General features: G+C 40.6%; 2 protein-coding genes across 19 annotated transcripts in view; one reads left to right on the top strand and one right to left on the bottom strand.

Moving 5' to 3' along the window:
- On the top strand, positions 1 to 8723 carry foxj2 (forkhead box J2). Of its 3 annotated transcripts, none has more exons than XM_083526358.1 (10): positions 1 to 348; positions 831 to 1165; positions 1273 to 1347; positions 2573 to 2659; positions 2737 to 2835; positions 4417 to 4570; positions 5894 to 6121; positions 6207 to 6308; positions 6389 to 6754; positions 7182 to 8723. In XM_083526358.1, exons 2-10 carry the CDS (start codon positions 845 to 847, stop codon positions 7289 to 7291), a joined length of 1542 nt encoding a protein of 513 aa, XP_083382484.1. In that variant the 5' UTR covers positions 1 to 348; positions 831 to 844; the 3' UTR covers positions 7292 to 8723. The 3 variants fall into 3 exon arrangements, with proteins under 3 accessions (XP_083382484.1, XP_083382485.1, XP_083382486.1); XM_083526359.1 differs by having other exon boundaries at positions 47 to 348; positions 789 to 1165; XM_083526360.1 differs by having other exon boundaries at positions 47 to 348; positions 834 to 1165.
- The window catches only part of epn1a (epsin 1a), a 22900-nt gene continuing 4013 nt past the window's right edge, over positions 8094 to 26980 (bottom strand). For 4 of the 16 annotated variants that reach the window (XM_083523945.1, XM_083523937.1, XM_083523946.1 and 1 more), the window contains exons 2-13: positions 23612 to 23768; positions 21566 to 21667; positions 21177 to 21335; positions 20966 to 21094; positions 17151 to 17271; positions 16850 to 16986; positions 16125 to 16196; positions 15626 to 15709; positions 13616 to 13874; positions 11196 to 11360; positions 10201 to 10449; positions 8094 to 10086 (exon numbers count right to left, since the gene is read on the bottom strand). In XM_083523945.1, coding sequence (XP_083380071.1) covers positions 9602 to 10086; positions 10201 to 10449; positions 11196 to 11360; positions 13616 to 13874; positions 15626 to 15709; positions 16125 to 16196; positions 16850 to 16986; positions 17151 to 17271; positions 20966 to 21094; positions 21177 to 21335; positions 21566 to 21634 — 1929 coding nt within the window. In that variant the 5' untranslated portion in view covers positions 21635 to 21667; positions 23612 to 23768 and the 3' untranslated portion in view covers positions 8094 to 9601. Of the gene's footprint in view, positions 10087 to 10200; positions 10450 to 11195; positions 11361 to 13615; positions 13875 to 15625; positions 15710 to 16124; positions 16197 to 16849; positions 16987 to 17150; positions 17272 to 20965; positions 21095 to 21176; positions 21336 to 21565; positions 21690 to 22825; positions 22854 to 23611; positions 23769 to 26980 lie in introns of those variants that run through there. The other 12 variants (XM_083523952.1, XM_083523951.1, XM_083523938.1 and 9 more) reach the window with 7 other exon arrangements.

The following is a 26980-nucleotide window of genomic DNA, read 5'->3' on the forward strand; positions in this document are numbered from 1 at the left end:
AAGGAAGAGAGGAATACTAAAGGTGGAGTGTGTGACGTTTTTTCAGAGAAAGGGAGGGGAAAGACGGAAAGAGAAAAAGGAAGTTTTCCGAAGTTTTTTTTTTCTCTTCTCTCTCCCTCCTTTTTTTTTTTTTTATTTAAGAAAAACAAACATTACAGAGCGAGCGAGAGTGTGGGTAAAGTATAAAACCTTCGCTGGACTGTTTGGATGCAGAATGAAAGACTGATAAACCGAAAGAGGAAGCGAGGAAGAAAAGGGGAAAGGAAAACAAACACCCAGTGAGCTTGTAACAGATGACGGCATTAAAAATTGACAGCGTGAAACCTAGGGCCTGTTGACAGACGAGAGGTAAGTGTCAATTTCTGTATTTCTTTCTTTGCCTTTTTTTCTTTCTTGCTCTTTCCTTTTCTGTCTGTCTCACTCTATCTGTCTCTCACTTTCTGTCTGCTTCTCGATCTCATTTTGTCAGGCACCTCCTGTCTCTCTCTTTTTTTTTTTTTCTTACCCTTTCTCTTTTTGTCTCCCTCTCACGCTTTCTATCTGTCTGCTCCCTCTCTCTCTCTCTCTCTCTCTCTCCCTCTTTCTCTCTTTCTTTCTCTCTTTCTCTCTCTCTCCTGCATAAACTTACACTAATTACATCTGACTCTTACAGGAAAGAATGTAAAACTATCCATTCATCTATAGGGACATGTCCTGCGCTGACCCGAAGACTTTTTTCAATTCTCCACACTTGTTTACATTCCCTGAATTCTGATTTTTCTCTTGGTGTTGAATTTGTTGTTTTCTAGAATCAGAATTTGACATTCCACCTTATTCTCCCTGCATTGCAGCAGCTTCCTTGACCATGACGTCAGAACTGGACTCCAGTTTGACCAGCATCGACTGGCTCCCACAGCTGGGAATGAGCAGTCTCCGCTCGGGGAAAGAACGAGGGGAGAGAAAGCGAGATCGAGAACGAGAGCGAGGGAAAGAACAAGACACGGCCCCATCTATCCCAGCCTGCTCCCCTCTACCCAACTCCAAAGGGAAGCCCCCACATAGTTATGCCACCCTCATTGCAATGGCAATAAGCTCTGCTCCGGAGAGAAAGCTGAGTCTGAACGACATCTACACGTGGATCAGCGACACATTCCCGTTCTACAGCAGAGCAGGAAGAGGCTGGAAGGTAGTTCTAGAGCTTCTTAAAGACGCCTGAATATACTGTATATCTGGTCTCACAGTGAAACTTTTTGAATTCATTAATGAATGTATTTTTTTTTTTGGATCATGCAGAATTCCATACGACATAATCTCTCCCTGAATAAATGCTTCCGGAAAGTTCCACGACCGCAGAGTGACCCTGGGAAGGTGATATGTGATTATATGAAGTGACTTTTATAATTGTTTCTAACTAATCTCAAGACAGAAATGTATTAATCACAGCAATTTCATGAAAGTGAGTTTGAATGACTTTCCACCACAATTATGGAGCGTCCTCTTAGGTTGAAAAAATGTTTGAAGTACAGAATCCATTTCTACTCTTCAGTCCACATTCTTTACATGCGAACACATAATGCATAAGTAACCTGATTGACAGCTTAATGGGTTTGAAAAGCCTTCATGTGAACACCATGCTGATCCGGCTGAATAATCGACAAAAATAATCTGTAAACAGGATGAATTTTAGTCATGTTAAACTATTCCGCCTGAACATTTTGCTCATTCAGATTGTATGGTTGCATACATACATTCTTGTGCAAGACATTGTTTCAGGGTATATGTAATGCACAGTGAACTAATACACTTTAAGGACAACAGTACTTGACATCTGATGTTTTCAGCCATATGTAATTCTTCCTACAAACAGTTTAAATGCACACATTTGTTTAGAATGTCTTTGAATGCCAACGCCTTAAATATCCACTTCACTTGAACTAGGAGATCCAAGCCTGTTCCGGCATGACAATGCCTCTGTGCACAAAGCCAATTCTATAAAGATATCATACATGAGTGGAAGATCTTGGGTGACCCCCCTATAGAGCTCTGACCTCATCCCTATTGAATACTTCTGGGTTGAATTGCAATGCTGACTGCACCCCTGGCCTCCTTACTCTACATTACACTGACTTTTTCCCCAATGCCCTTATGGCTGAATGAGTACAAATCTTAACAAATACACTTGGAAATCTAGTGGAACACCTTCCCGAAGAAGGTTATTATAACAGCAAATGGAGACCTAATGTGGAATGAGAAAAAGTTGTAGGGTCAGGTGACCAACTTTTGTCCATATAGTGTGTATTGATTACAGTGTTAAAAATACATGCATGTATATGCAGTAGAGTCATGAGTTCAAATCCCAGCATCACCAAGCTGTCGCTCCTGGGCACTTAAACAAGGGCCTTAATTGTCCTCAGTTGGAAGAATAAGATAAAATTTGGATACGTTTTGGCCTCTGCCAAATTCCACATATGTAAATGAATCTGCAATTGGATTGAATTTAGTCAAGTAAACATACCTACTAAGAATGTAAGCCAGAATAAAGAAACAATCATGAGCGTTTATCTCTTTATCTATCGCTTCTCGCCATGTTCAGGGTTCTTACTGGACCATGGATGGACAACCAGACCAACATCAGGCTAGAGGGGCTAAAAGACCTTATTCTACCAGCGAAGAGGAGACGGTACAGTCCTCAAACATGACTCATTTATTTCTCATGTGTTATTATGCAAAACAATAATGTCTTTTCTACCACACCAGGAGGAACCTGAAAAAAACCCATCTACAGAAGACAAAACCCATAACAGTCAAGCTCTTCCACCAGACATCAAAACGACTCTGTCTCCACCTCCCTGCAAGGTACAGCTTCGTCTGTGTTCACACTTTTCAGGACAGATTATACACTTTAGCGTATTTGTGACATGATAAAGCGTTTTGAAGGTGGAAGGAGGAGAATGTAGGGTTGCCAGGGGACAGCCATGTGTGTCTAAGACATTAAGAAGAAATCACAATCCAGAGTAAACAGAATACATCTACAAAGATTTGATGAATTAGCCAAAAACTAACCACCACTTTGGACCAAATCGTAGTAAATAGTGGGTTTTTAGGGAAACTATTAAACTGTGCATACCATGTCTAGGAATATTTTCATAGGACTCCAGTTCCAGAAAGTTCTTGCCATTTTAATCCACCATCGACTATATTTTAACCTTATGGCTGTTAGCACCTGATAGCAGGTGTAGTTTCTTCATAAAATATTAAACAATCTCCCTGCAACCAAAAACATTTAATAAGAATTAATTGCCTATTTATTAGCATCAGATACACTATATATTAATTTTAAATTGATCTGTGGTTCAAATTTAAGTATAGAAAGAATGGATTGTTCGATTGGGATTCAGAACTGTATAAGTGTTAAATGCTCTCGTCAGACAAACACTAAACATTTGATTATAGATCAAGATTATAGAGTTTTGGAGTTATAGATCGCACCGTGCATGGAGAAGCTGATGCTGGATCTGTGATGATCACAAATGCTGAGCTCATAAAACTAGGAGCTACTAACCATAAAGACTGTATAAGACTGCAGAAAGAACATCACTTATAATCTTATACTCCAGTACTCATGTTAGTTCTCACTCTCCAGTGTTCTGTATTGTTGAAAGATTTATGATCACACTCTTGATGTCACCCAAATGAGGATGGGTTCCCCTTTTGAGTCTGGTTCCTCTCAAGGTTTCTTCCTCATAACATCTAGGGGAGTTTTTCCTTGCCACAGTTGCCACGGCTGCTCATCAGGGATAAATACACACCATTCACCTTAACTGTTGATTTCTGTAAAGCTGCTTTGAGACAATGTCTGTTGTGAAAAGCGCTATACAAATAAACTTGACTTGACTTGACCGTGTGAAACCTTCCTCAGAACATCAGGAAAAATATATTTTGCAGCTTGTGCGAGTCTAAAAAAGGAATATATGTAATGCACATGTAAACGAATATTAGAATCGGATTGCAGTGCATATACAGTATAAACAACACTTCTGTGATCGGATTGAACTTATTGAAAAGTTCTCTGAGTGTTTATCTCTGAATAATACAGAGGAATTTTCCTCTCTGGTCTTCACATCTGCCATATATGTAAAGTGGTGCTTTTTCAAAACCAAACTAAGTTCAGCCAGGCTTAAAATAGCATCAAGCTAAACCATATTGGTTGACTTTCTGTGTACAGCCCACACACACACACACACACACACACACACACACACACACACACACACACACACACACTCTCACTTACTCACTCTCTCTCTCTCTCTCTCTCTCTCTCTCTCTCTCTAGTATACTGTTATCTGGACTAAAACGATTAAATGATAAATAAGAACCAACATTGATTGATCAGATTTCTAACCTCAATTCTAATAATTTATGTTTTTTCCTCAGCGTCCTCCCGCCCCAATAACCACGGCCCCTGTTGCCTCAAACCCTTCAGCTGAATTGCCTCTGCGCTTCTCCTTCGCTGATCTCAACCTGCCGGACCTCTACACTTCATTTCAGTCCCTCTGTCGCTCCATGAGAGAGAGAGTCACTTCACAGTGTGAGTTAAGCATAGAGATCCTCTGTATGTTCTGTTGGACAGTCATGCTGCACACTTTATTTACAAATAGCTCTCATTTCTGCGCAATCAGTACTCGTCAGTGTGGTATGTGTCGTTGATGAGCCGTCCTGGATAACTCTTTTAGCATGTTTTCTCTTGTGTGGTTTTATCTGGGGTTTCTGGTTTCCTCCAGTTCCCCAAAACAAGCCAGCGGGTGGTCTGTCTTTGCTCCACAGTGGACTGGTTTACCAGTCACGGTTTAAATTTATGGCATTTGGTAGACCAATCATCACAAAAAAAACTCTGCAGTGGGTCCATTTCATGCTTTCATGGGACTCTTCCTTGGCAACAGTTTCTTTCCAGCCACCCTCTCATACAGTCTTTAGTTATGCAAAACTGAAATTAAATAGATATTGGTGCATCTTCACTCCACTCTCAGCCATATGTAACTCCTTCAGAGTGACTGTTGGCCTCAATGTGGCCTTCCTGAGGCTTGAGGAAATGCCTTGTCCAGCCAGTGTTTCAGTGGTGTGATACTCTTGAATACAAATTTTGACAGCAAACTTATGCTTTGCAGTCTTTTATCAATAAATACATTCTAATTCTGGCAGCGGTGGACGAAGTAATTCTGTTAAATAAATAAAACAATGAAAATACAGTACAAAAGTATCCAAAGTATTATGACTTATTATGGCTATAATGTTCCTATTATCATTTTTGTCAAAGACTCTCACTTTATCAACTCAGTTTATGTGAATAGACTCTGTCACTCGTAGCACACCAATCTATCAATAGAATAATATTAATGAGTCAAACACTGACTGATCTCTAAAATAAATTGTGCAAATAAGGACATGGGTGCTGTGGAAAATTAGAGTCAGGAGTTTCCTTCCATGATTGATTTCTCTTAAAATCTTCTGCTTGCTGTTGAACTGATGCTAAACTGTGTGTTCGTGCTAAATAGATACCACCAAGTGCGAAAAAGCTACTTGAGTACAGTAACGAATTACATTTGCTCTGTTATTGTCCACCAGTGGATTCTGTTTCACAGACTAAGAAAACTACCAGTCTGTAAAGCTCTGTTGGAGAGAATATAGTGAGAAAGGAACTGGGAATTTAAGTACTTGTAAACAATCATGTAGCTGCATTCTGAATCGGGTGCTGAGGTCGAATTTCTCTCAGAGGCAGACCTGCCAGGATTTGCAATAGTCCATTTTTGAGATGAGGAGGAACTGAACCACCATCTGCGCAGCTAAGAAGTAAAGCAGATAACTTTTTCTAGAACGCTGGACAGTTACAATAACGTTTGGCACTCTTTTGCAGCGGATGCGGCCAGCCTTCTGGGAATCCTGAATGACATTACGCCACTCCACACGCCAACGCTTCCACCTCTGTCACCTCACCCGTGTTCCAGCACCCATCCACCCACACACACCGTCACTAGTGTGAACACTGGTCCGAATCTCACCCATAACATGAACCAAGTTAGTTTTACTTCGAATCAAAACCCTCAGGCTAACGCTGAAATCGACAGACTGCTCCACAACAACGGTAAGGGCAAGGTGTGTTTATATATAACAGTTTCTTAACAAAAGATTTTCATAGGCTTTAGTCTTTGTGGGGTTTTTTTTCCCAGTTGTTCCTGCAGACTGGTTCAGTAATGCCGAGTCGTTGAGAGAGAGCTTCAGAATCGCTAACAGTTTAGACTGGTCTAATATAGATCTCACCAACCACCCTGGTCAGTTCACAAGTACTGCATATTGTTTGTTGTATTTTGATACACAATTAGACATTAAATGGTTTCCTTCTGTATTCCAGACCTGTTAGAGAGCATGCGTCAAGCAGAACTCTGTGACTGGGCGCTGGATCCAGCTCTTTTCACTTCGCTCTGCGATTCGCTCAATCGCTTCTTCACCCACAGGGGTATCGGCGGCTCAGCCTCCGGCAGCCCGTCCACTATGAACCCGTTAGCATCGCCACTTAACAACATGCAATCGGCTGCTCATCTGTCGCATTTAACGCAGCCCTCTCCACTTAGCTTACCTTCTCAGCTTCCGCACTGTGGTGGTGGTGGTCCATCTGTTCAGAGTCACAGGAAAACTATGACTCCTCAGAGCCATAGTCAGAATTCCCAGAGGAACTTCGAAACCCAACCAGTCACAAGCCATCATCTGCCCTCCAACGGTAAGTCTATGAGCAAATCTGGACACCTATTTATTAAATTATAGAGCAATGGCTCATCAAAACTTGAGCAGTTGCGTAGGTCAGAAACAACTTGTGGATGCGAGAGATCAAAGGAAAACTAGACTAAAGTGAATCATCACTCTGTACATCCACGGTGAGAAGAAAAGCATCTCAGGACACAGAACATTCCTGAACCAGACATGATCTACTGCTTTACCTCATCCACTGCGAGTTTCAGTAAATTCAGTGATACTTTTCTACTCACCAAGGTTGAACAAAGTGGTGATTTACTGTATCCTTCCTGTCAGTTTACACCAATCCATTCGTTCTCCTCTGATAGCGCTCATTAGCAAGGTGTTTCTGAGCCCCACAACTGCTGCTCACTGGCAATTTGTTTTTAAACGCTACACTCTTCTGTCATCCGTAGCTGTTCAAGCACAACCGTTGACACCTCAAAATCGACCCCCAATGAAGCAGCTACACAGCAACAGTGAGGAGATTCAGGACGACTTCGATTGGGATTCACTGATTGTGTGAAAACTTTGCGAAATCCGCAGACTTGTGAAACTATTTGAAATAATTCAGCGATTTATTCGATTTTATTGGAGACATCAAATAATTTTTTTTTTCCATAATGTGCTGCTGGCTCATCTGTAATATTTTAACCAGTCAAAAAAAATAATCCTTATTCAAAACATAGATTTTCAATCTTTCTGTACAAAATGGAACTCATCAGTCAAAAGGCCCATTGGGACAGGACTCAGGCTGCCCCATGTTTTCCAGGGAGAAGCAGCAGACAGGAGCGTTAATTACCAGAGACATGGTTTGTTTACCAAACTGAACTCATTAAAAACACACTAGATCTTCCATAAACTCTTGCTGTAGGACATAATTGCAAATACTTAAGTGTAAGTACAGGCATCGTGCCTGTGACGTACAAAACTATTTCTGTCTTGGAAAAGGGGGATTGTGGAGTGGGTAACGTCTGTTCATCAGTAACGTGTGTGCACCAAGGTGACCTTGTTCCCCATAGAAAAGGCTGACGAGAGAAAAAAAAAAGAAAAAGGTCTCTGCTGCCAGACTTGACTTTTGCTGTATGTTGCTGCCTATATTATGTTTTACAGCATTATTCAAGTGGTAGAGTCTTGCAACAAAATGCTTTTTGTCCTTGTTAATGATAAAATCAGCCTCCTATTCCAGATGCCTTTAGATACCTTTAATTGGGGGTGTATCATTTATTCCACTGATAATTGTAAAATATTTAAAGGCCCATGTAAGACTTAATGTTGTTTGCTCTAAATTGGGCACTTTTTATGCTCGGTCCATCCACCAAATAATATGCACTTAAAAATTTCTTGTATGTTACTGAATTTTTTTCCCCTTTTTTTATGCTACGCTATCAGTGTATTTCGACTGAATACTGTGTGTGAAAACAGTTCAATATTTTCAACTCTCCAATTCTTTCAGCACTTTTTTATCAACTTTCGGGAAATTCAACCAAAATAAACCAGGCACCGCAATATTCTATGCCTTGCGTTGCAATAAAAACAGATTTGAAATGTGTGAGAATGTCTGCTTTTTTTTTTTAAATGAACACATAAACCAGAAAAACAAACATTTAATTTTTATCTTTTTTTTTTTTTACATTTATTTTTTTTCCTCCTCCATTTTTTGAAATGTGAATTTCACAGTCAACACCATAATTTTTTTGCTTACCCAGTATAAGAGATATCTTCATATATAAAATAATTCATCAAAAGTAAATTAAGAATAACAGCATGGATTGTTATTCAGTCGCCCCCCCCCCATTTTTTTTTTTGTTTTTTTTTGTTTTTTTGTTACCAGTTAAATTTTTATAAAGATTTCATCCAGGTCACGATTTTAGAAGCGTTTTTGGTGAAATGTGAGAATAAAATCTTGTGTCCCATGTGACAGTAATGCTTCAAGTCACAACAACCAAAAAATAAAACTGTGAAAGGAAATGAATAAAAGGACATCAACACTAAATACAGATGCTTTTGTGGACAAGCACTGAAAAGTGTCACTGTAATGCAGACGCAAAATCCCCTCCCCCTGAGGTGGTTTCATGTAATAAACACAGCGTTAGGGTACGTGGACAGACATGACACGCTCGCATACGACCTTTCTGTGTCAACCCACAGGTGCAGAAGCATTACTTCATCAGTCTGCAATGAAATGTCACAGAGTAAAGCAGGTTAAACCAGGCATCGCAATCAATGGCTGCATTTCAAAATCAAGAAAATCGATAATAAATTAGAAACCAAAGGAAAAAAAAAAAAATTACACGTTGAATTAAATTAAAAGTAATACACCCGGGTTGATCAGAGATGTGGCTGAAATGCAAAGACGATTCGATCTCAGTCCAAAGCATTGGGAGTTTAAGCGCTTCCTTCATGCACACTCCGTGTGTATTCCTCTATTACTTCCTGTCTAGGGTAGGGAGGTGTGGGTGATTCATATCTATCAGTTTATTAGTGGCTTACTTTCTCTCCCTTATTCTTCGGCCATTCAGCTCTCTGATTTTCTGTGCAATAAAAGAATTACATTTTACACAACAGCGCTGAATGAATGACCCCTCCTCGATCATGCATGTGCAGGTCAATCCCACCCCTCTGCCCGAAAAAAAAAACACGTTAATGAATCTTTATCTCTCCCCATTACCATTATTTAAAAAAACAAAAAAAAAGCTAATTGAAATGGAATAAAGTGAAATCTGAAATGCTTTAAATATAATGATGTACCCACAAGTTCTCCTGTGGCACACTGTGTGGTTGATTGGGCAGTTTTTCAAGTGGTAAGGTCAAAGAGAGGAGCCGTGAAAATTTCTCAGAGAAGAAACGGATTGGTGCTTGCACCTGTACCCCCACCCTCTGTCACAGATCCTCCGGCACCCATAACCCCGCCCACTCCCGACGGGCCGCCCAGAACTAGCGCCGGCTGAGGGACTCCCGCCGAGCCCATCAGCATGGAGTTTCCTGCAATGCCCATGGGAGAAATTCCACCAAAAGGCATTCCCATTGGACTAGACTGTACCATTCCCATGCTCATGCCGGGGGCCACCATAGGGACTCCCATTCCTGGCATGCTCATCCCAGGCTGAATTCCAACTGTAGGCATCTGGCTCATCATAGGGTTAGGAGGGACAGGACTGGTACGTAGCTGGCTTAGACCAAGTGAGGAAGGTTGAGGCGAAATGGAGGCCATTGGGGTCACTCCAAACGGGTTCGAAGATGAAGCTGGCGTTGGAGACACGCCCCTGCTGGAAATAGTGCTACCTGGTGTCACTGCCATACCTGGTGCAGGTGAGGGGCCTATGAGAAAAGGAAGAAGGATGGGCAAAGAGGAAGAGAGTGAATAACAGTGCATTAGTAATTTATTAGAAAGCATGAAGAAAACCATTTAGTCCTTTCAAAACCAGTCCCTACTCTGTGACTGAAGAAAAGGGTTGTGGGATGAAGTCACAGTGGGAGGGGTCTGTCTGGGTTTGGGTTTTGATGATACGAGGGAGTCCAAATCCACCAGCGCTGCGTTAGGCCCCAGGAACGACTCCGGCGTTTTCCGAACCGGCAGAGAGGAGCCGAGCGACGAGAGATCAAACGGCACTGGAGAGCCTGTGCTTCCTCCACCGCCTGCATCACTGCCCGTTACTGAAGAGCCTCTCCTCTCTGGATCTCCTGAGGTAGGAAATGACAAAAGGATGAGCCCGAGTGAAGGAAGAGAAGATTTTTAATAATTGATCAGTGCTGCCTCCCACATGCTGATCAGATAATAGATGACATAAAGGACCAATGGGTGATAGAGGTGAAGAGTGGGGAAGGGGGGTTAAGGGGCGTGTATAAGAGTATGAAACATGATACTGTCTTGGACATTTTGCTTTTCTTTAATGACTTCATAACATTTATTTTTGTATACAGCCAATTGTACAACTTGTGTCAAAACATTATGAAGATGAATGGAAGCTTAAGAGTTGTTTTCTAGTGGGAGAAAATGGGTAGCACACAATCATGTCAACTTCACATTCGTGCACACATTTTGACAAGAAACATGCTGAGCAAAGCCCTGACATTTTGGATGGAGAGAATATGAGCTTCTTTAACTGGTAAGCCAACTTTAACCCAAATTCTTGCTAGCAAACAGGAAACGGTAGCAGGAACATGCAGACATAAAAAAAAGAAAACACGATCAATTCAAAGGAACAGGTTTTACAGTTATCTCAGCTTTCCACTGTATTTTCTTCATTAACGGGTTGCAAATGAGTCATTCTCTGACAAAGTGATACCTGATTAGTCAGTCCACTTTTCTTTTTTATTACATGCTCAAAAAACAGACTGCAATCATCATTTGTTAAGTCCTGGAAGCGAGTGCTGACTGAACTATATGTAGATTCTCCGTTACACGGCTGACGTGTTGGAACGTGTACCTGTGCCATTTGTCTGTCTAGTAGAACCACTCCAGGGGTCAGAGGTCAGAGCATCACTTGCAGGGGCAACCCCTTCCCCAGTCCAGGGATCGGACGACCCTGAGAGAGAGGATGGGGCCGCAAGCACTGATGAAGCCCAGGGGTCTTTACTGGGAGGAGTGACGGCTGGGAAGGACAGATGAAAGGATCAGAGGTCGAGAATCACTCACATGCAGACTGGAGTCAAATTTGTAGTTTATTATCTCTCCTATCAGTCAAGGGTTTGCTCTGATGTACAGTGAGGAAAATAAGTATTTGAACACCCTGCTATTTTGCAAGTTCTCCCACTTAGAAATCATGGAGGGGTCTGAAATTGTCATCGTATGTGCATGTCCACTGTGAGAGACATAATCTAAAAAAAAAATCCAGAAATCACAATGTATGATTTTTTAACTATTTATTTGTATGATACAGCTGCAAATAAGTATTTGAACACCTGAGAAAGTCAATGTTAATATTTGGTACAGTAGCCTTTGTTTGCAATTATAGAGGTCAAATGTTTCCTGTAGTTTTTCACCAGGTTTGCACACACTGCAGGAGGGATTTTGGCCCACTCCTCCACACAGATCTTTTTTAGATCAGTCCGGTTTCTGGCCTGTCGCTGAGAAACACGGAGAAAAGATTCTCTATTGGGTTTAGGTCTGGAGACTGGCTAGGCCACGCCAGAACCTTGATATGCTTCTTACAGAGCCATTTCTTGGTTATCCTGGCTGTGTGCTTCGGGTCATTGTCATGTTGGAAGACCCAGCATCGACCCATCTTTAATGCTCTAACTGAGGGAAGGAGGTTGCTCCCCAAAATCTCGCAATACAAGGCCCCGGTCATCCGCTTCTTAATACAGTGCAGTCGCTCTGTCCCATGTGCAGAAAAACACCCCCAAAGCATGATGCTACCACCCCCATGCTTCACAGTAGGGATGGTGTTCTTGGGATGGTACTCATCATTCTTCTTCCTTCAAAAACGTTTAGTGGAATTATGACCCAAAAGTTCTATTTTGGTCTCATCTGACCACATGACTTTCTCCCATGTCTCCTCTGGATCATCCAAATGGTCATTGGCAAACTTAAGACGTGCCTGGACATGTGCTGGTTTAAGCAGGGGAACCTTCCGTGCCATGCATGATTTCAAACTATGACGTCTTAGTGTATTACCAACAGTAACCTTGGAAACGGTGGTCTCAGCTCTTTTCAGGTCATTGACCAGCTCCTCCCGTGTAGTTCTGGGCTGATTTCTCACCTTCCTTAGGATCATTGAGACCCCAGGAAGTAAGATCTTGCATGGAGCCCCAGTCCGAGGGAGATTGACAGTCATGTTTAGCTTCCATTTTCTAATGATTGCTCCAACAGTGGAACTTTTTTCACCAAGCTGCTTGGCAATTTCCCCGTAGCCCTTTCCAACCTTGTGGAGGTGTACATTTTTGTCTCTAGTGTCTTTGGACAGCTCTTTGGTCCTGGCCATGTTAGTAGTTGGATTCTTACTGATTGAATGGGGTGGACAGGTGTCTTTATGCAGCTAACGACCTCAAACAGGTGCATCTTATTTAGGATAATAAATGTAGTGGAGGTGGACATTTTAAAGAGAGACTTACAGGTCTTTGAGGGTCAGAATTCTAGCTGATAGACAGGTGTTCAAATACTTATTTGCAGCTGTATCATACAAATAAATAGTTTAAAAATCATATATTGTGATTTCTGGATTTTTTTTTTTTATATTATGTCTCTCACCATGGACATGCACCTACGATGACAATTTCAGACCCCTCCATGATTTCTAAGTGGGAGAACTTGCAAAATAGCAGGGTGTTCAAATACTTATTTTCCTCACTGTAATTCAGAAGGTAAAAAAAATGCTTTGCTGACTGTAAGCTTAGTATTTCAGCCTGTAGCAGCCCACTGGTGTCTGGTGACAATGTAAACTTTGGTAAACTTTTAATTACTACAGTAATTGTGGGCATGACGCATTAAAAGCTTACTGTATTAAAAACTTTACAGGATCACCATGCATGTGTGGGACTACACATATATCCACATTGTAAATCAGAATAAAACTTATTAATAATGTGCTATCATTATGCCTTCAATATTCATATTTTTGGGGTGAACATGAGCATAACAATGTTAGTCTTCAGACAGTCTTGTGTGTGTCATCATCATGGCAACAAGATTCACAATGCTACACCAGATTTTTGTATATCAAAGTCATGTGAGGGTGTGATGGTATTTGTAACAAGACAGCAACGGGTCATGCAGGGAAAATACACCAGGGTGACATACACCAGGGTTCCAAAAATTATTTGTAATGTAAAAAGGCCATGATTACGTTTTTTAATTGAGAGAAAGAGAGAGAGAGAGAGAGTCTCTATGTGCTTGGAATCAGCTCACCTGTAGAGGCCCAGGGGTCCGAATTCACTGCAGCAGATTCACCCCATGGGTCTGGTGGAGGGGCTACTGTAGATGGCCCTCCCCCCCATGGGTCAGTGCTGGGGGGTGAGGCAGGGGACACTGCCCCCCAGGGGTCACTGTGGCCCCATGGTCCTGCTGAAGGGGCAGGGGTGACGGATGGAGGAGGAGATGGACCAGTGGAGCCTGGAGCTGCTGAAGCGCCCCATGGATCTACAGCACTCAACTCCATCAGGGAGGACTGAGAAGAGAAACAGGTGAAGGCTTGAACGTGGTTCTGCCGCAAGAGTGGGGCATATGGCGACACTAGTCGGACAACAGAAACATATTTTCTATATCGTATAGTTCTTAAATGCCACAAATGAGACTTTTCTTCAGTAGATGATTTATGTGACTACTAGCAGGAAGCAAAAAATTAAATATAAGCATGTATACATCGTTTTTCATAAATGATCATGATGCATCGTTTCAAGACAGAAATGATCCGTGTTATGATTAACTGAACGGTTTAACTAGTTCCCTAATACCATGATGATGATAGTAAATAACTATAATCAGTAGGGGTGTAACGGTACACATTCGTACCGAACCGCTTCGATACGGGGCTTTTGGTTCGGTGCACATGTGTACCGAATGCAATCATTTTTACGTGCGGAACCTAGTTAAAATCTGGGTTGCCTCACAAACGTATTAAGTGACGGGCCGCAAGTTTGTTTAGTCTCCGTCTCGTACTGTGAGTGCAGTGTCACTGGTTTTTTTTTTTTTATTAATAAACTTATAAAAGAGTATATTTAAAAAAAAAAAAAAAAAAAAGGAATTAAGAGTCAGTGCAGTGTCACTGTGGCTACTCAGTCCGTACCAGAAATAAGATTGGTATTGCGTTGTAAAACGGCTGTTTTGCGCTGGTATGAAATCGCTGCCACTTCCTGCCTTTGCTTTTTACGACAGTCTAGCGATACGGATTCTTTAGTGTTTTATGTACAGCTTCAAGTATTTCTGTAAAATGAGAAAATCCTGACAATTCCGCATATCGAGGGAGTGAATGATTGAAAGATGGACGCAGGACATATCTTTAGAAAATTTAATATTAATATGTAAAACACACACACCCACACGCCTGTATTACCAAAATGTTGTTGAACAAAGGTCAACTTGAATTTTTCCATTTATAAAATTTACTTTAATTTAATTTGTGCCAATTTTGACAAATTACTCTATTTAATCAATATAATAAAAAAATAATCTATTTCATTTTTATATATTTTATTTATATTATATATTTATATTTAATTTTGTGTACCTTTACACCCCTAATAATTATTAAACCAATATAGACAAACAATAAACATAACTGGCCACTCTATCCAAACTCTAGGGAAATCTCAAATCTGATTGGTCAGAAAATTGATTTTCTCTAAGAGCACAACTTTGACAATAGGCTCATCTAATATTTATGGAAGGAGTCTCCAGTTTTAGTCAAGATTTTCCTTTGGTATCACACTGTGCTATGTCGCCTTGTTTTGCTGGGTTTGGACGACACACTCCAGTCGACTGCAGGATACACACAGCAGATATTAATGCACAATCGTGTAGTTTGATTGAGCCTTTAGAGCACGCTTCACATCATGTTTTATTCCTCACCGTAAAACAGGCACGGCGTATATGAGGAGATAAAACGTGAGGAAGTGAAAACTTATAATGACTGCCTTGAACACAGTGACGTGTTTCGAACTCTTTATTGCTCTTTTCATGGTTTAACGGTGAGCCTGTGTCTACATTCGAGAGAGTCCCTGTTGAAAGGGCATTTGGGAACTGATAAGAGATGAATAAAAACCCTGTTGTTACATTGTTTAGCTAAAAATTATTAGAGATGACCAGAAATACAGAACGTATCCTTGATAAGGATAAGAATAATAATTTAAAAAAAAGGGTTCGAGTTATCCTTTACAAAAATTACGACTATGCCTCCCACTCACACACTCATGTACACACCTCTTCGGGTTTGGTTTTCTCCCTCTTGCTCTCCTCGATGGCCATCTGCAGCCTGAGATCGTCCCCCCTTCGCAGACGCTCCTCCTGTCGATCACATGCCATCAGATCACAATAAAAAAGTTTTAGGCGATTTAAGGCAAACTTTTATATCGGATTAGGGATTAATTACTGTAGTGGATGGTTTTTTGGCATGCTTTCATTTCTAGCACATATCAAGTCCGACTACATATGATTCAAAACATCAAACTTACGTTCATCAACTGCAAAAACCATCAAAAACAAGAGAATTCAGTGAAACAGACTTATATTCTGATTAAATTTCTGTAGCCTTTTCTGGTTAACAGTGTAAACTGATTGTGCAGTAAAATTAGGCTGAAGTTTATCGATGCTCCATTCCAAATTGATCTTTGATTTTGCGATTGAATTTTGGAATGTGCACATGAAAAGCGATACGGGAGTAGTTTTCTCCCCCGGGATCTGGGTGACCCTTATCCCTGACCTCTTGGTGAGCCTCCTGGCTGATCGTGAGCGCGTGGCGGAGTTCTGCATCCTCCAGAGGGTCAGCACTAGTCTGGGGGAGAGGGGTGGAGGGGTGCAAGGAGAGGAGTGAGTGAGTGAGTGAGTGAGTGGGGGCTTAGGCAAGTTGAAGGGCTTGAGCTCATAAGCTATGATCCCTACTACTACAGAAGAAGTGAAAGTAGGCGGTGAGTAAGAAAGCAAGCGCAGAAGTGAAAGTGGTTAGGGAGGGGATGTGAAACTAGTAAATGTTAGATATAGAGAACAGCAAAACAAAAAAGACTAAGAAGGATGTAAAAAAAAAAAAAAAAAAAAAAAAAAAAAAGCCCTAAAAACAATTCTGTACGCTTTAATCTCAGTGCCAGAAATAAGGGAATAAAGTGAAGTTAAACAAAACTAGTCTTAATGTAGAACTTAATTTTGCACTAGTTTGTCCTCTTATAACTGAACCTTACCTGGTTATTCATATGCTTCTCTGACTACAGAAACAAACAATTTGCATCAATGTTTTGAACATTTCTAATTTCCTCCTGTTCACCGTAAATCTCTAAGCATTATTCATGCTGCATTCAAGTTTTAAAGAGTATAATAAACTATTATTAATAGAATATTCCATAATATTTATCAAGTATACATTTCAAAAATTCGTTGATTTCCTCTTTTACCTGTTCCCAGAGGACGTGAAGCTGATTGGGTGAGTAATTTTACCTGCTCCGCCTCTTCCTTGCTCATGGCCAGTGCCAGCTGCAGCTGGAGGTCCTCCTCCCCTGAGCTCTGTGGCCACGCCTGCTCTGCTTCCGAACCCGAGTGCAGTCCTAAAGTAGGAGCCGAGGGAGCCGAAGACGCTGGGGGTTAAACAGCTAGGCATTATGGTTTGAAAAACAGTCATTTCTTCATGTGGCCGAGCGCGACATTTCCCCCGGTCACGCTGCGCTAAATACAAGCATCACAACGCTCTCCCTTTCAGTAGATGAGGCAGCGTTTAAATGTCATTCGCTGAACGACTCACCACTTGAGGTCTGTGCCATCTTCTCTTTGGTCTTGAGTGCGTGGACCCTCTCTTCCCGTAGACGTTCCTCGTCTTTCAAAAGTGTCACCAGCTGCTTGGCTTTCTCTCTTACATTCACACCCTGAACACACACACACACACACACACACACACACACACACACACACACACACACACACAATCAGGAAATGATTCCAAGTTCATTATTACATATTTTATTTTGAATCAGACACAAAATCAGCCTCACAAACTGGGGCACTGAAACCATGGTCATTTAAAATGAATGCAACTGGACGAAAGCCAAACTGTGCAGCTTCCTCTTGGTCTCAAATTAGAATAAACTAAGGGTTTTGGTGGGAAAAATAAAAATAAAAATTGCTTCACCTAAGCATTTTGACTACCATCAGCTAACATAAATAACTTGCCCCAACAACACAACCATATTCTCAAGTTTGTGGCATCATGTCACAGATGCTTGAATTCGAGTAAAAAATTAAGAAATAAAATGTTTACTTCAGAAACAGCATTTAATAAAATACATTGCTTAATTTCATGTCATTCTAATGCATCTCTTTTGTTTGGGTATATGCTGCTAGAAGTCTGAATATATCAGGCATATTTTGATTATACATTTGATTACAAGTGTTAAATACACTAGGGGGAGTGGTGGCTCCAGCGGTTAAGGCGCTGGGTTGCCGATCGGAAGGTCTGGGTTTCGAGCCCCGGTATCGCCAGGCTGCCACTCTTGGGCCCTTGAGCAAGGCCCTTAACCCTCTATGCTCCGGGGGTCCCTTACGAGGGAAATATCAAGGTCCGTGACGTGGGGCCGCCTTCCCGTGGGCTCACCACCTGCAGGAGGGACCGTAAGGGACGGTGCTGTGAGGATTGGGCAGCAGTCGAAGGCGGAGGCCTGCTTAGACTGCTGCCCCCGCGACCCGAATTACGGATAAGCGGGAGAAAATTAATGAATGAATGAATGTTAAATACAAATCCTGTTATCTTGATTTTAAAGTGGAAACCAAAGACACATTTTTATACTACGCTCATTTTGGGGTTTGGATGAATAATTGTACCACTAAGAATGTTGTATTAGACATGCATCACTGCTTCAAAATGCTGAACACACAAGTTGTTCTTCAACAATTGAAAAAGTATATATGGAAATATAATGACTGGACATTCGAGGTCACTCAGATGAGCATGAGTTCCCTTTTGAGTCTGTTTTCTTTTAAGGTTTCTTCCCTATACTATCGAAGAGTTTATCCTCGCCTCTGTCACTACTGGCTCACTCGTATAGTCACATTCTTATTGATTCTGTAAAAGCTGCTTTGGGACGATGTCTGTTGTTAAAAGTGCTACACAAATAAAAGGTAAAATGACATTTTATTCATACTATTACATTTGGAGACTGAAATTATGTGCACAATAATTTGTACCATATTTTACTTCTGTTGCACCACGACAAAAATGGATACAACTCGAATACAGTATATTTAAAGTTTGCAGGAGATAAGCAGGAAATATTGCACCATCTGGCACCATCATGTCATCAACGTTAGACTCGTATGCAACATAAAATAGTCACTGAGGACATTATTAGAAATACAATACTATTACTATTTAGCCTCAATTTGCTTTCAAACTAGTCCAAGTTGACTCACACGATTCCTGCAAATTTAGCAAATCCACTTTCTTGCTGCATGTCCGCAATTCATCAATCTTTGACTGGGATCCACAGTTTCCCATAGGTGTTTCACTGAATTTAAACCAGAGACTGGGAAATCCACTGAAGAACATTGACCTCATTGTCATGCTCATGAAACCAGCATGAGATGAACTCATGACAGGGCATTATTATGTAGGAAGTAGAAGATGTACATGATGAGCTACAATACTCAAACAGTCTGTGGCATTTAACTGAGGAGTGATTTGCATTAACGGCGAACAAGAAAACATTCCCAACACCACCTCTGCAGGCCTGGAATAGTTGGACACAAACTGGAAGGCAGGTTCACTGACAATAGAATTCAGTCATGGTCTTTTCCTGGTGTTTGATTGACATGTTGTGCATCCTGAGATGTTTTCCGGTCACCACAACTGTGCGTTGTGGGTAAGTTGTAACCTTAAACCAGTTTAGCCATTCTCCGCTGAATTCGCTCATCTATTAGATGTTTCAATCTGCAAAACTGCTGCGTGGTGGATGTTATTTTTTTCTCTTTATTGCACCATTCTGTTGTACAACACTCAAACCAGCCTGCCTGGCACCAACAATCATGTCATGGTCAATCACGTTTTACCTCCATTCTGATGATTTATGTAAAAATGATCTGAAGCTGCTGGGCCATAACCACATTATTTTATGCATTGTACTGCTGGCACACAGCTGGCTGATTAATTCACTGCCTGGCTGAGTGGGTGTACTGATTTTCCTACGAAAGTTCTCAGTGACTGACTGCATAAATAACACTGTGTTCTTTGATATGCACAGCCAGTTTATTTCATTTGCACTGTCACTTGTGTACACTATGAATGTGTTGTTGCCTTCTACTGGATGATGCATGAACTGCAGGAACAAACCAATGATTTCGAGTCTTGCTGGTAGAAAAGTGTTAGTGCCAAATAAAGAATTAAAGGCCTTTTTGTCACTCAATATAATGTTCTTTATAACACAAAATATAGAAAAGACACCACAAGACTGAACACTAATTCAATGTGCAATCAAAAACATTGTGTGAATGAATCAGTGGAAGATGGAAATTGAAGTGCTTAGAAATGCACTTCTTGGAAATGACTCCAGTTAAGGAGATGATGTAGTTGTTGTTGTTTTCTCCTGTTATTGGCAGTCAAATCATCTGCATATTTGATTTGGCACACTTTCAACTCTCGCTGGCCTTCCTAATGCAACCATATAATTTAATCTGGGTTTGGGTCCGGCACGGAGACTGAGCACTGCCCCATTTAATCCCTTGTTGGCCCGGTTGGTCCTCTGCCCAAGAATCGAACCCAAGCCACGGTGGTAAAAGTCTCTCAACCACCAATGAACGTTGCGGCACAACCACAGATGACATACAATGAATCAATGAATCTATAGAATCCCACATATCGTTTATACAAGCACAAAGAGAGAAAGAAAACGCAGGAGACAAATCCGTCGCAAAAAAGAATGACTATTTTCTGCGCCGCCTTCACTAATCCTACTCCCTACTGTGCAGAGAGGCAGTGGTGTACTTACAGATGGTGCAATGGAACTGCTGACATTTTCTACGCCATAAATGCATGTGATTCTGACTGACAACAGAAGCTGACAGTTGGTGAGATTGAATACTCAGATGGTGTTCAATTGCTTTCCAAATCTGAATTGGCTGAAAAACTGTTGAAAGAGATTTATTAATTGAAATAATGCTCTAATGCAGGGGTGGCCAACCCGCGGCTCGCGGCTCTTTGGCTGGTTTCATGCGGCTCTTACGTTCATATCGAATTTGTGTTTGTTTTTTAATGTGCGTGTTCGCTTCGCTTGAGTTCAATACGGTATTTTTAAGACTTAAATGAGCTTGCCCCTACTGGGAAACTTTGCGGTATATCAGACTATGGCAAACTACGGCCCGCGGGCCACATCCCGCCAATCAAAAATTACAGGGATTAACCGAAATTTTCGCCCGAAATACCTAAATCACCGAAACAACACGGCAGAAACACAATTGTAATGATGCAATAAAAAAGCGCAGCCAGCACACGGTTATCTGGATAAGAGCAACATGTCTGCGGTGTGCGGATAGCGACGTTCGAGCGGGTTTTTCCTCTGCGTGCATCTTTACCTGGTCTTTTCCGTCTCTGTCGATGTACTGGAAGTCTTTGAGTGTCTGGACAGCGTAGATGTTTTCCCTGCATTGCTGCGCCACTCGTTCTGAACCCGTCTTAATCAGATACTCCATAAGAGTCATAGCCTGAAACAAATATGGAAATCGGGTTCATGGTAAAAGCGATGCTCTCACCTAAACAAAGTGACAGTTTAGGTGAGGTCCTGACCTTATACACGTGCCTCCAGTTCTTCCCATGGTCATTGAGTCTCTTCCACACCATGCTCATGATTTCTGAGAATGCCACTACGTTATATGTCAGATCTGCGATCTCTGACATCAGAGAACTTGATGGACCCCAGGGGTCATTGGAAGTTGCTTCCCTGACCTGTAGAAGAATGAAGAAAAAAAACAAATTCAGTCAAGATTGTAAATAGATATTAGAAAGGATAGAAGTAATACCAAAAGCACACAAATATTTAGGAACAAAGTTGTTTTTTTTTATACAAATAAAATGTACATCTACAGACTGATCTCACGAGCAGAATAGCACAATAATAAGGAAAGTAGATGCTTATTGAGAGAGTAAAATCGGCTTAAATGAAAGCAACCGCTTACCTTAATCTCCGCTTCAGAGTAATTGTGAACAATATTCTTCACTTGTCGCCTTAGCGATGAGGTCGACATGGCAACAGAGTGGCTATCGGGTTCCGGTGAAATCTGCAAGGTTGGAAAACAAGGTCTGAAAGAAGAAAAATGAAAGCAGCACAAATGCCAACAAAGATGACATTTAAAAAAAAAAAAAAAAAAGAAGCTTCTTAAGTATTTCAAAAATCATTAACAGTGAAGATAAGCTTCAGGTTAAATGTCATTTTCATAATTCATTAAGAAAAGTGATTATAGATATGCCACAATAATTTAATCATCTCTACATACAGCATAAGTATTGTTTGAGGTGAGCTTTTATTTTGATGTGTCTAGACATCAAAATATAGACTATAGGCACAAGTATTGGGACACCGGACTTTTCCAGCCATATGCAGATCTTCCACAAACTGTTACCACAAATCTCCATGAACACACTCGAAAATCCAGTGGAATACCTTCCCAGAAGAGTGGAGCAAACAGGAAAATGTGAAACGGGATGCTCAGAAAGCACAAACAAATCTTATGGTGAGGTGTCAACAAACTTTGGTCCATATTGTGTACATTCATAATGCAGCATGCATAGAACTCCATTTATAAGTGTTCTGTTTTTACGTCATAGGCACAGGTTCTGTTTTTACGTCATATATAAATACACTATAGGGACAAACGATTGTCCATACTGACCTGCTTAGAAGATTTGTATGTGCTTTTTAAACATCCCATTTCACATTTAGTCCTCATTTGTTGCTGTAATAACTGTGTGATTGTGGAGATTTGTGTTCTTTCAGCCTCAAGGGCAGTAGTAAATTCAGGTACTGATTTAAGATGAGGAGGCCTGGGGTGCAGTCTGCATTTTAATTTATCCCAAAGGTGTTCAACAGGGTTGAGGTCAAAGCTCTAGAGCAGGCCACTCAAGATCTTCCACTTCAACTCACGTAAACCAAATCTTCAAGGAGTTTGCTTTGTGTTCAGGGGGATTGTCTTGATGGAACAGGTTTAGGTCTCCTAGTTCAAGTGAAGGGAAGATTTAATGGTGCCACATCCAAAGGCATCCTATTCAACTTTGTGTAGAAAAAAAAAAACATATGGCTGGAAATGTCAGGTTTTTAAATACTTTTATCCATATAGTGTAGCAACTAAATGCTTCTCCCTTCTGAGTGTTATATTCATTTTGTAGAATATTGCTTGGAGAAGAGAAGGGTATCAAAAAAAGAAAGCAACCTGCGCCACCTGTTTCCAATTTCTTCACAAAATTGACTGCTCCTGAAACACACTTATCAAATTCTATTCAAGAATGTTTGCCTGGAAAATCACTGTGAAATTTAAAATGTCAAGACAGCATTTTGCTATAAAAAAAATAAAAAATAAAATAATAATAATAATAATTCAAATAAAGAAATTATTGCAAATCTAATCTTATGAGTGCACAAGTTAGATTAGCTGATCAAATGTTTTAAAATTTTTGGAATCTTTTGACCAGTATACATTCATTTTCTTTTCCTTATTTACTGCTAATTTCTTTTCGTACAGATTCACTATAAATATCAAAGGCTTGTATTTAAACAGGACCCGAGTTCTGCTGGCAGGATGTTAGGAAACCTGTATCTCATGATACAGAAGGTATACTGTAGTGTATTGCAGAAATGCCTTGTGATATTTGTTATAACGCCCTTTTCTTTATGTAATTAACGCTTTAAAAAAAATTATAAATAAAAATAATAATAATTTCCTATTGAATTTGCACTAAAACGGTGAAAATAGTCTGCACATTTTTCACTGCCATAGTCTTTTCTATTTATTCACCGTACTTATGTTTACAAAGTTCTGTCTGTAACTACAGTTTGAACTAACCGAAAAAAAAAAAAATAAAATAAATAAATACAAATGATTGCTCTGCACTACTGAGCTGATTGAAAAGTTGAGGCGAAGTGTTTACATCATCTCCTGCAGTGACATAAGAATTTGCCAAGTATGTCAATGTAAACGTGATGTAAATGTACACTAGTGGATCTTTACCTATGCACGACAGTCTCTCAGTCTCTGTGTGTGTCTGCGTGTGTCTATCAGGTCCGGTGAGTCTCTGGTCCAGGTGCCGGAGCTCCTCAGCTTGTCGGCTGCACTAAACCTCTGCGGGGCCGCATCAGGACCCAGAAGATCCGTGTGGAATTAAAAACTGCGGAGGAGAATAGGGAAATAAGGATTCGAGAATGAGGTGTAACAGTAAGTAGGCAGGAAAGAAAACTATCTGCCTGTTGAATATTGCAGAGCGTCGCTGTGTCGCTCTCACTGCACTTGTTCTTCCCTCTGACGGTCCACTTTCACTCAACATCTAATCTCACTCTTCTCCATGTCCTACCATTTATGTGGAGAAAGATATCAGTCTGAGATTGGTGTGTGTGTGTTCACGACAACACCCAGTCACAGTGCAGTACAGCATGTACAAAAAAAAACCTCCCTCCTTTACATAAATATAACTGATAACACTCATCGAAACGCACTCGGCTCTCAAGTCTCATACCGGCACGATGTACTTCTGAAACGACATCGAATCTGGAGCAAAGGACAAATGGAACCACTGCGTATTAAAACTGATTAATGTTTATATTTTGTATGTTGTACACAAGTAAACTAGAAAGGAACATTTTATTACACATTTACACATCAACACATCAACATTACCATCTTAATTAAAAAAATCTGCCAAATATAAATAACTCGGCGTGAGGGCTAAATGAAATGAACTGTTCACTGCAAGCTAGTTTTTCTCCCAAGCTTCTGTCTTCCTATAGCCGAAATACACCGTACAGACAAGCTTGTTGACACCTGACACTTGTGAACATTCCATTCCATTTATTAATCTTCACTCTTCTGGGAAGATGTTCCACTAGATTTTGGAGTGTGCTTATGGAGATTTGTGCTCATTCAGCCACAAGGGCGTTAAAGTAAAGTCGGGTACTGATGCAGGGTGAGGAGACCTGGGGTGCAGCCGGATCCCAATTCATCAGGTGTTTAAGAGGTTTAAGGTCAGAGTTCTACAGCAGGCCACTCAAAATCTAAAGACTTCAACCAATGAAAGCATATGTTCATGGAGCTGGCTTTGTGCACAAGGGCACTGTCATGCTGGAACAGGTTTTGGGTCGTCCAGGTCAAGTGAAGGGAAAATTTAATGTTTACTATATACTATGTGCCTCCAACGTTGTGTTAACAGTTTGGGAAAGAACCACACATGGTAAGAAAAGTCAGGTGTCCTAATAATTTTGTCCATATAATGTACACTGTAAGTGAAAAGAATTACTCTGCTCATTTGGCTTCATTAAAATGGAAAGGTTTCCTGGCGGCGTTTACATTACTGGCTATATTTGCTAGAATAATAACAGCAATAATGGCGAGAGCAAAAATCAGCGAAGTGTGCGGTCAGGAGCGAACAGCCAGGCCACAAAAAAACCACCAACAAATCAGTAACTGTAAGCACAGATCGTTTCTTCAGCAATAGTACAGTCTTTCTTGCGTAAATTAATCATCGACTGAGATGCTACAAACCTAAGCTGCTTCCTGAATAGTCAGTCTTTACCTGCTCAACAATCACAGTAACCATTAGACTGATTTTTTTTCCCCTCCACAAGTACGAGCACTTTGTTTGCTGCCAAGACAAAAGTGAGCTCAACAGACACAATGGACTCACTTTGTGTATTGAAATGTTTGACGTAAACGCTGTCTTCTTTCTTTAAAATGATAAAGTTGCTAAAACTAGCTTGTGCCTTTTGCTGAAAATAATAAATGAATTAATTACGTTTAACAGAGTATAGAAAAAGTAAACATGCTAGTTGGTAAACAACAACAATATGAGACAAAATATTATGACATCAAAGAGGAACCTGAAGTTGCAAAGTGTTTAATTCCTCTAAAAATAAAACAATTTGGTGGTGATTACTGTTTCGTGAAACGAGTTAGTTCCTATTATACATCACATGAACTAAAAACATGCCTTCCCTATGCAGCATCTCTTTTTGCCCGCTGCCTACTTACGACAATATTTCTCGGAATTCTGACTATTTCTTAAATATATATATTTTTGAGGTAATATAGCAATTAAACTTTCTTTCGGCTTCTCCCATCAGGGGGCGCCACAGCGGACCATCCGCATGTTTGATTTGGCACATGTTTTTACGCTGGATGCCCTTCCTAACGCAACCCTTCCCATTTATCCGGGCTTGGGACCGGCACTAAGGCTTGTGCAACCCTAATGGCTGGGGTTGGTTCCCTAACCGGGGATCAAACCCGGGCCGCAGCGGTGAGAGCGCCACATCCTAACCACTAGACCACCAGGGAACCTGAGGTAATATAGCAATTAAATGCATTAAATGGGTTTAGTTTTCACAGATACTCATATATGCATTTTTAGCAATAAAATTTACATTTAAATAAAAAAAAAAAAAGAAACAAATTAGTTGTTCATTTTAAAACATCTTATTTTCTCTTGTATATTTAGCCTTGGTTTTTAATAAAGAAAAAGTACTTCTTATCCGATAGTTACTATAGAGACAAAAATATATTATAACCTGTCTATTAACATAAACCCATCATATGATTTAAGGGTGGAGCAGCAGTAAGCACCGCTGTTACTAAATAATTATCAATACCTTCCGTCCAATCATGAACAAGCATGAAGTATATGGACAAAAGTATTGAAACACCAGACTTTCCCAACCATATGTGGGTTCTTCCCCAAACTGTTACCACAAAGTTAAAAGCACACCATCAGATGTATTTGGATGTGGAAGCATGAAATTTTCCTTTCACTTGAACTACGTGACCCAAACCTTTGCTCCTTATACACCAACTGCACCCCAGGCCTCTTTTCACCCTACATTAATACCTGACTTTACTGAATCCCTTGTGACTAAGTGAGTACAAATCTCCACAAGCACACTCCAAAGTGTGAAAAATCTTCCCTGAAAAGTGGAGATTAAATAAGAGCATATGGACACTAAATATTGAATGGGATGGTCAAAAAGCCGTCCAGTGTAGAGGTCAACTGACAAATTAAAGCCCGGGACAATCGGTGGTGATAATAAGTCAACTGGTAGACAAGAACATCGCCTAGACCTGTATATCGAGTGCATGTATAGGAAGCGCTTTCTGTATAAGAGCATAACCGCATCACAAAAAACATTCAGCAGTCCATTCATTCATTCAATAGTAAGTGCTTTATCCTGCACAGGGTCAACCTATAAAATAAAAAAACAGCAAACACACAGACACACATGGCCTGATGGTGAGGTAGAACTACTTCTTAATCTTCTACTTGGATCTTATCCAAAATGCAGCAAAGAGCTTTGGAGCACTGAAATGGTGTGTCCAGGAGCGGCACAGCGTGCATCATAT

This window comes from Silurus aristotelis (genome assembly GCF_946808225.1).
Source record: "Silurus aristotelis genome assembly, chromosome: 1".
Classification (NCBI taxonomy): Eukaryota; Metazoa; Chordata; class Actinopteri; order Siluriformes; family Siluridae; genus Silurus; species Silurus aristotelis.